At 45.9% G+C, this 9,808-nt stretch overlaps 1 protein-coding gene across 1 annotated transcript; it reads right to left on the bottom strand.

Moving 5' to 3' along the window:
* Positions 1-1,318: 1,318 nt before the first annotated feature.
* Positions 1,319-8,167, bottom strand: sgk2a (serum/glucocorticoid regulated kinase 2a). The gene is made up of 12 exons (XM_063015251.1): positions 8,150-8,167; positions 7,998-8,050; positions 6,984-7,041; positions 6,752-6,835; positions 5,295-5,426; positions 5,098-5,210; positions 4,964-5,000; positions 3,986-4,072; positions 3,793-3,888; positions 3,334-3,489; positions 2,658-2,747; positions 1,319-1,507 (listed from the first exon to the last, which is right to left on the bottom strand). The coding sequence occupies exons 1-12, from the start codon at positions 8,165-8,167 to the stop codon at positions 1,346-1,348; spliced, it is 1,086 nt and encodes a 361-aa protein (XP_062871321.1). The 3' UTR covers positions 1,319-1,345.
* Positions 8,168-9,808: the final 1,641 nt, after the last annotated feature.

The following is a 9,808-nucleotide window of genomic DNA, read 5'->3' as shown; positions in this document are numbered from 1 at the left end:
AGCTGCAGTTTTGGAGATGCTCTGACCCAGTCATCTAGCCATTACAATTTTGCCCTTGTCAAACTCGCTTAAATCAGTGGTCATAATGTTATGTCTGGTGGGTGTATATACAGTAAAAAAGAAGGGCACTCGGGTGGTGCAGTGGTCTATTTTGCTAACCCACCACCACTGAGATCTGGGTTCGAATCTCAGTGGTGCTATCTACCAGCCAAGGGTCTGAAGATCTACATTGAATTGGCACCCTGTCCGGAGTATTCCTGCCTTAGATCAGTATTTACTAGTGAAGCCAGATCTACCAAATGAAAAAATGAATCAGATTAAAATAATTGACATTATGTACACATGATATAAATGATATACATAATATTCATATTGTATACACTTTGTATACATGTTGTTAGGTTTATGATACACATACCCCACTTCTTTATAATGATGCAATGACAACCTCTGCTGGCTAATCGATAGCACTGCACGATGACACTGGGGATAATAGAGATCAGTGCATGGCTCTCTGTGCGCGATACGGATCTCCATATGAACCCGTCTGTGCAGGTGAAAAGAAGCGGCCATTCAGTTATATTTTTCTATATATTTTATGCATCTTTCTCCAAGTTTAGCGTAGTCAGTTTGCCTTCCGCTGCTGGTGGATCCCCGATTGCAGTTGAGGTGGGTATATTGGGGCTCACGCCTTTTTACCCAGCATTTGAAGACCCCGCCCACATATTCCGCCCATCCCTTTCTGCAGGCACTGCCAATTATGTCCGCTAGATGGTGCCCAGCCGACCGGTGGCAACACCGAGTTTCGAACCGATGAGTCTCAGAATCTCGGCGCTGGTGTGCTAGTGGAATATGCTGCACCACCTGGATGCTATTTTTTTCCATTTTTCGGCCAGTACATCTAATCTGATCCTCGAAGGAACAAAGCACATCCAAAGTCATATCCAATTCCCAATTGTGAATCCGCTGCCGCTCGCACAACCCTCAGTCTGATCAAGTACAGCCGGATCACCACACTCCCCTTCTGACACGTCCAATCTTCTGCCGCTTCTTTTCACCTGCCAGTGTTGGGTTCCAGCAGAGAGCTGTATCACGTACAGAGAGACACGCTAAGCTCCATGTGACCACAGCCCCCCCTCGCATATCACAGTATATTTACTTTAACTGGTTTAAGATCAGAGGAATATAAGTGGTTAAAGTATTCGTACACATGCCTTACTGACTCACATCGTTGTCCTGACTGCATTACATATCATTAAGCAGGCAGTGTGTGGTTAGAAACACGGGTCTTTAAAGAAAGAAAATAAACTGCGCCCGCAGAAACGTCCATGTGAAGATGACAGGTTTAGAGGAAGCTGCTGTCGCTGGAGACGTAGGAGAAGCCGCTGAAGGCGTTGGAGCTGCCGGCTGCCATGCTGGCGCTGAGCTCCGGGGTTCTGCTCACAGAACCGGGCACCATCTCTCTGGTGAACTCCGGGTCGATGTTCTGGAGGTCAGCCGGCCCTCTCTAGGGAAACGGAGAAAGATTGTGGAGTGTAAAAGCGAACCCACTGCGCCACCATGCTGCCCACACACACGCACACACTCTCCACAACGAAAAAGCTTCTCAAGTGGAGGCTGTTATAGGTGCAAAGGGGCGGAAACTGTGTTAAATTTGATGATACATCATTCATTCATTTACTGTCTGTCTGTTTTACCACTGCTTTATTGTGGTCAAGGTTGCGGTGGGTCCAATTCACACGGGGGCGAAAGATAGGAAACACCCTGGACACACACGCACACTCACACACACACACTCATACCCATAGTAAATTTTGTATCTCTAATTAACCTGACTGCATGTTTTTGGACATGTGGGAGGAAACCGGAGCACCCAGAGGAAACCCACACAGACACAGAAAGAACTCGGGCCGCTCCACTTGGGAATCGAACCCAGGACCTTCTTGCTGTGAGGCGACAGTGCTACCCACACTCTATTTATTATGGATTTCCAAAACAACCTCCATCACTTTTCTACACAGTCGCCTTCCGATGCATTTTTCCAGCGTCAGACCAACTTGTTGAAATGTTTTTGGTTGAGCGCGTAGCCACTAATGCGCCGCTGCTCTCACATCATCATCACATGAGAATCTTCTTCCCCTTAAAGCTTCTTCGAGCGTCCAAAGAGGTGGAAATCAGATCGAGCTCTATAAATCCAGACTATAGGCGTCTCTCAAGTCTCTCAGACACGACTGATTACTCCTCCTACCTACTACACCCTTACCGTTTATAACCAAAATATACAAGTTAGGAAACTTTTTGAAGATCCCTCATTATAATAATAATTATTAATGAGAGTGTTATGATGTCATAATACTGCAGTACAAAACAACACGTAACCAATACTAAACATTTGGGGATTTGAGAACGGGATATTTTGGTGTATTGACAAAAAAACTGTGTGTGTGTGTGTGTGTGTGTGTGTATGGGGGGTAGAGTTGATGGCACAGTGTTTTAAATCCACCTGTGTGTCGCTGGTGTGCTTGTGTATTCAAGTAAATAATGAGATTTGATCATGAATATGTACAGTACATCATTGTTCATCTCTATACACACATTGACGATACGTTAAAATAATACAACACCCGTATTTATGAGGGTTAATGTGCGAGACCTACCACATGGGGGATGAACGGAGGGGTCATGTGCTTATGGTAGAGGTCATCCCAGTTTATAGGGCTGAAGAAAACGTGGTTTTTAATTTCCAGCTGCAAGCAAACACACACACCAGCGTGACTGTCATGATCTCTACAGCTTCACAGCACTGTATTTGGCACAGGTTAAAATCTAAATCTATTATCTACATCGTCCTACAGACATTTCCACTCACTATATTGTTTAGAATTGTTCTGTATGTGTGTAGTAGCTTTAAGTTATGAAACATAAAGCTGCAGTAAAGCACACAAGCCCACCAGTGCTGACATCTCAGCTCTGCTATCGGGTGACCAGGCGCCTACACGGACGATGATCGGCAGGTCTGAGGGGGGGAGGGCTGTAGGGGTTCCATACAACTGCTGCAGCTACGACCTCTGCTGCACAGACACTGTGGATAATGGAGATCAGTGTGTGACTCTCCGTGCACGATACGGATCTCCACATGAACCCCCCTGGTGCAGGTGAAAAGAAGCGGTCGGGATTGCACATGTGACAGAGGCCGGGGCGTGGTGTTAGTTATGACACTTGTCAGTCAGGAATGGAGGTCTGCAGCAGTACAGGTGAAATACGGTCAGGGACTCGGATATGACTGAATATTTAAGTATTTACTTCGTCCTCTTTGTGACACTGTTAACTCACGAAGTCGGCGATGGCTCCCAACCGGCGGTGGTGGTCTTTCTGAAGAAGTCCGTGCAGTAGGTGGCACACGGCGTCAGATTTCCCAGGTGGCATCTGCAGGGGCTTGTACAGGATGGCATCGTACATCTCTGCCACGTCCCGCCGGTAAAACGGAGGCTGGAAGTGTCACAGATTTACATCGATTTACCAAATCATACATACACACTATGGGGAAAGTATTCGGACACCATCTGAGAAGGTTTCTCATAAGACTTGTATGGGAATTTGTGCCCGTCCAATCAAAAGATTTGTATCAAAGTATTTGTATGGCTGGGCACTGATGTTGGTCTGAAGCTTCTAATTTCCTTTATATAATCAATTTGTATCACCTGTTAGCAACACCAATTCAAAAATTAGAAAGGGTGTCCCAATACTTTTGACTATACAGTGTGTATATAAGGTTATAGATACATGACTTACTAAGCTAAAGAGCATCTCGAACAGCACAGCTCCCAGGCACCACCAGTCCACCGTGCGGTCGTACGGCTCTTTCCGGAGCACCTCTGGAGCGAGGTACTGAAACCAGAGGAGCACATGGTGTTGTGGTCATGAAGGTGATGGTAAAACTGGCAGAGTTTTTATTTTATTTTATTTATTTTATTTTACTGCTTACCTCCGGCGTTCCACAGAATGTGGAGGTGGTGGCTTCAGCTTCCAGTCCTTCTTTACACAGGCCAAAATCCGTCAGCACCACGTGACCCTAAAACAACCACGTGTTTGGTTATTTATCATGACATGACTCTGAAGATGAGGAAGATTAAGCTGGATTGACGACATCACAACGTGGATTTTATTATTTGCCGCGACATGAGATCCATGTGTGCAGCCAACCATCACAAAGCCACAATGACATAATGCAACTTTGTGGGCTGCAAACCGGTGCCCCGGTGGTAGAGTAGGTACTGCTGAGCATCATGGGCCTTTATGATCTTGGTTCAGTCCTCAGGTGTGTGTCCGTGAGGATTGTCCTCACGTTATTGCTGTAGGTGGACCTGCACAGAGCCCAGACTTCAATGCCTCAATGCTATTCAACATCTTTGGGAAGAATCGGAACCTCAGTTGTGAGTTGTGAGCGCCCTGATGGGCACTAATTTCCACAGACATCATCCAAAACCTTAAGAAAGCCATGCCATAGTGGAGGATGCCCAATAATAATGCCCAAGGTTTTGTAATGGACATCCAAAAAACATTTTCTGCTTATTGTCCTCCCAGTTCAGTTTAGTCATATCCAATTACCCAGTCACATTTCACTTCCACTGCTATAGACGTCCACTCCTGACTAACATACACCCCCTTTGAATCGTGTGCATTACCAACTGCTTCTTTTCACCTGCACCAGTGTTCATACGGAGATCCGTATCGCGCACAGAGAGTCACGCACTGATCACCATTATCCCCCGTCTCATTGTGCAGCACCATCGATCAGCCAGCAGAGGTCGTAACTGCAGCAGTGATGAGGAACCCCTACAGCCCTCCCTCACTCAGACCAGCTCATTTGAACTCTAGATGTCTAGATGTCAGCTCTGGTGTTCTGTCACGTTTTAGGAATTTAATTTGGATCAAATTGAAGATGAAAAGCTGAACCTCTTACCTGAGCGTCTAACAGGATGTTTTCAGGTTTCAGGTCCCTGCAGGCGGAACATAACAGGAGAGAAGTGAGAGGGTCGGTCAGTCAGCTGAGTAATAAATGAGTAATAAACACAGGAAACGTCCCGGGGCACTGACCTGTAAATGATATTGAGGGAATGCAGGTAGCCGATGGCACTCGCCACCTCGGCGGAGTAAAACCGCGCCCGCGCTTCTGAGAAACACCGATCCCTCTGAAGGTGGAAAAATAACTGCAGGGGAAAGAAACAAACCTCGTGTTATCACCCGCCCTGATTCCGGGTGCGGTCCGTGATGAGGTCGCGTGTGGACCCTACCTCTCCTCCGTTTACATAGTCCAGGACGAAATACAGCTTCTCCGAGGTCTGAAAGGAGTAATGGAGGCCCACCAGGAAGGGGTGCTTCAGGCTCTTCAGCAGTACGTTCCTCTCAGCCATGATGTTCTTTTGCTGGAAAACACACGGGACTCTATTAGGCTCCCAGGAACTGGTTCAGGATTTATGAAGCGTTTATATCATTTATAGAAGCACTAAACTACGAGTCTAATCCATTTATTTTCCCATGATGCCGTTTACATTTGTGCCTTTTATTGGACACTTTTGTTCAAAGCGACTTACAGTTATGACTGAAACGCTTCAAGCAATTAAGGGCCTTGCTCAGTGGTGGGGCTTGAACAGGCAACCTTCTGATTACTAGTCCAGTACCTTAACCGATCCCTGTTCATTTTCAATTGCACATACATCAATCAGCCATAACATTAAAACCACCTCCTTGTTTCTACACTCACTGTCCATGTTATCAGCTCCACTTACAATATAGAAGCACTTTGTAGTTCTACAATTACTGACTGTAGTCCATCTGTTTCTCTGCATGCTTTGTTAGCCCCCTTTCACCCTGTTCTTCAATGGTCAGGACCCCCACAGGACCACCACAGAGCAGGTATTATTTAGGTGGTGGATCATTCTCAGCACTGCAGTGACACTGACATGGTGGTGGTGTGTTAGTGTGTGTTGTGCTGGTATGAGTGGATCAGACACAGCAGTGCTGCTGGAGTTTTTAAATACAGTGTCCACTCACTGTCCACTCTATTAGACACTCCTACCTAGTCGGTCCACCTTGTAGATGTAAAGTCAGAGACGATCGCTCATCTATTGCTGCCGTTTGAGTCGCTCATCTTCTAGACCTTCATCAGTGGGCACAGGATGCTGCCCACGGGGCGCTGTCGGCTGGATATTTTTGGTTGGTGGACTATTCTCAGTCCAGCAGTGACAGTGAGGTGTTTAAAAACTCCAGCAGCGCTGCTGTGTCTGATCCACTCATACCAGCACAACACACACTAACACATCACCACCATGTCAGTGTCACTGCAGTGCTGAGAATGATCCACCACCTAAATAATACCTGCTCTGTGTGCCATCCTCCGGATCTCCATATGAACCCCTCTGCGACAGGTGAAAAGAAGTGGTCGATGCTACACACGTGTGGAAAGATGTGTGTTAGTCATGACCCTCCTCAGTCAAGGAATAGGATATGACTAAATCAAGGGGGAAAAAGCCCCATCCACAGGTAAACCAGCGCGGCACATTTCTCAGATCCTAATCGTCGACAAACGCGTCAACACCAACGCTTTAAACTCTGCTGTGTGTGATGAGGGCCTATAAATGATTCTCATGGTACAAAGGACAGAGCACGATCAGATTAGATCAGATCAGACGAGCCGCGACCCAGCGACAGTGTCAGAAACACAAACAAATATAAAACCAGCTTTACGAACCTCTTTTTTCTTCAGGATGACTTTCTTCTGCAGAACCTTCACCGCATAAAACTTCCCGTCTGCTTTGAGTTTGGCCAGAAGAACCTAAAATCAAAACATCGGTCAAACTTCGTACAAGAGCCGGCGTGTTTACAGTCCATCACACCGTAATTAAAAGATAACGACGGCAAACAATCGTGGCCGCCGCTGTTTACAGGTTAATTGTCTCTCGCGGCCTCGGCGGATCTCTTACTTTGCCGAAGGTTCCTTTCCCGATCACGGCCAGAAAGTCGAAGTCTGTGGGTTTGGCACTGAAAGCGAAGCACAGAAACGACACGGTTATGAAATTCACCATAGCTGCTCAGGTGTCCAAATACTTTCGGGTCTAAAGTTACACAGTATTATTATTGGGGTCAGTCATCGTATGCCTTCCTTGTTGCCTAGAGGGTTAAGGGCCTTGCTCAAGGGCCCCTGTTGAGAATGTGAAGGTTTCATGTAAAGTGTCATGTCCCATTCGACCCTACATTGGACTAGTAATCAAAAGGTCACTAGTTCAAGCCCCACTACTGCCAGGTTGTCACTCTTTGGCCCTTAAGCAAGGCCCTTAACCCTCAATTACTTAAATAATATACTGTCACAGTACTGTAAGTCACTTCGGATAAAAGCATCTGCTAAATGCTAAAAATGTAATTGTTGTTTGGGGTTAAGGGCCTTGCTTCAATTGGTGTTCTAAAACTCCACCCACTGTCCACCACTGAATGTTATTAATGAGAATATAACTCCAGGGCTTGAAGATTTAATGCAAAGCTACACGTCCCACTCAACCCTAAACTGACAGTTGTAGCCTAGTGGTTAAGGTACCGGACTAGTAATCAAAAGGTCGCTGTTTCAAGCCCAACCACTGCCAGGTTGCCACTGTTGGGCCCTTGAGCAAGGCCCTTAACCCTCAGTTGCTTAGATAATACACTGTCACAGTACTGTAAGTCGCTTTGGATAAAAGCGTCTCCTAAATACCGAAGCCTAGTTTGACTCCTGCAGCTCTGAACCTTCGTTTAGTTTACACACACACACACACACACACACACACACACACACGCAACTTCTACAAGGTTAAATGTATGCATACAGCTCTAAATTCAGTCCCAAAGTGAGGTTGACCCTCAGTGTGTTCTAATTCAACCCTGTTTTGAACTAATCGTGTTTAATGCACATTTTAAAATTTACAAAATGTCATCATTTAATGTTTTTTACTTCAGTAAAGACTCACTTCGGATTGGCTGATGCTCCGAGGTTGACGTTGCTCTGTGTCGTTGGTGATAACTAAGAGACACATCAAATAAATAAAGAATAAATTCTAATAATGCTAAAACTGCTAAATTAAATTAATAAATAGATAAAATCAAGCAATCGAGCGCTCACCTGGTTATAGTGAGCCATCTCTCTGTCCGGTACTGCAGCCAGCCGCTCCCATCTGACCTGTGTGTGTGTGTGTGTGTGTGTGTGTGTGTGTGTGTGTGTATAAAAGTAAACTGTTATGAAGAATTCGATGACTCGACCGCCGCGTGTTTACGGTCAAATCTACAGAAATAAGAGCAATAAAAAAAACTGGATCTTCAGGTTCTGGGGGAGGAAGGAGGGGAATGAAAGTCTGGAGCCGTGAAGGACGTTGGGACACCACAGCAGGTTCAGGTGTGCACAGTAAACACAGTAAACACACACCGGCCTTTCACACACCTCACCGGGTTCAGCTCGGCGTACGGGCCGAGAGCCAATCGAATCGTCCCGGTCGCTCGTGTCCGTTTTCCTTTTGGTGTGATTGTGCTTGTCTGTGTCTATTATTTGGGTTTAAATGATATGGACTTATGTTTATCCCCCTCTTGTTTCCAGTTGGCATTACTCCTCATTCTGATACCTTTTTACACCGATCAGGCATAACATTATAACCACCTTCCTAATATTGTGTTGGTCCCCCTTTTGCTCTGTGTATTCTGACACCTTTCCATCAGAACCAGCATGAACTTCTTCAGCAGTGTGAGCTACAGGAGCTCGTCTGTTGGATCGGACCACACGGGCCAGCCTTCGCTCCCCACGTGCATCAATGAGCCTTGGCCGCCCATGACCCTGTCGTCGGTTTACCACTGTTCCTTCCTTGGTCCGCTTTTGATAGATACTGACCACTGCAGTTTTGGAGATGCTCTGACCCAGTCGTCTAGCCATCACAATCTGGCTCTCGTCAGACTCGCACAGATCCTCACGCTCGCCCATTTTTCCTGCTTCTAACATCAACTTTGAGGATAAAATGTTCACTTGCTGCCTAATATATCCCCCCCACTAACAGGTGCCGTGATGAAGAGATAATGCTGCATCACGGAGAACTAAAAGCGTCCGTCCGAACTACAAAAAATCTCGGTTTAAAGAAACTCCAGTGTCCTGCACAGAGTCCTGACCTCAGCACCACTCAACAGCTCTGGGATGAACTGGAACGTCAACTGATCAGTCAGCGCCAACCCACATAAACTACTATTGTACTATTGAATGGGTACAAATTCCCACAGACATGCTTCAAAGTCTCGTGAGAAGCCTTCTCAGAGGTCGCTCTGTTTTAATAGCATGTCTAGCAACCCGTGGTCAGGCGTCCAAATACTTTTGGTCACTGGTAGCTTAGAGGTCAAGGTACTGTGAGCTTGTTGGACGTACCATTTCAAAACCACGAACACCAGTATGAAGGTCCTTCCCCAACTCTTTCTTGAAGCTATAACAGCCCCCGCTCTTCTGGGAAGGTTTTTTGTTATGGTTATTTGTACCCACTTAAGTCTACATTATTGATGTTGATTGAAAAGCCCAGGCTCACAGTCAGTGTTCCAGTGTATCCCAATCATGTGCAGTCCACTGGAGTTTCATAAAGTGTTTTCAGCTGAATTTAGCCACAACAATGGAAGCGAATTGTTTATAAGCCTGTTTGTTATGGTTGTGGCCTAAACTGTAATCAGGAGGTTTAGTTTTATTGTTTACTTGTTTATTGTTTACTTCTCTCTGTTTTTTAACCCCGTGTTTAAGCTTGTATGCTGAACAGAATGG

Source organism: Trichomycterus rosablanca, chromosome 19 (genome assembly GCF_030014385.1).
Source record: "Trichomycterus rosablanca isolate fTriRos1 chromosome 19, fTriRos1.hap1, whole genome shotgun sequence".
NCBI lineage: Eukaryota > Metazoa > Chordata > Actinopteri > Siluriformes > Trichomycteridae > Trichomycterus > Trichomycterus rosablanca.
Note: the sequence above shows the minus strand (reverse complement) of the source record. Positions and strands in the feature narration are given on the sequence as shown.

Coding starts and splice junctions, on each gene's coding strand:
- sgk2a (XM_063015251.1), bottom strand. Junction 7,042..7,997: donor GGAGCATCAGCCAATCCGAA/GTGAGTCTTTAC, acceptor CTTCGCTTTCAG/TGCCAAACCCACAGACTTCG. Junction 3,889..3,985: donor CATTCTGTGGAACGCCGGAG/GTAAGCAGTAAA, acceptor CTCTGGTTTCAG/TACCTCGCTCCAGAGGTGCT.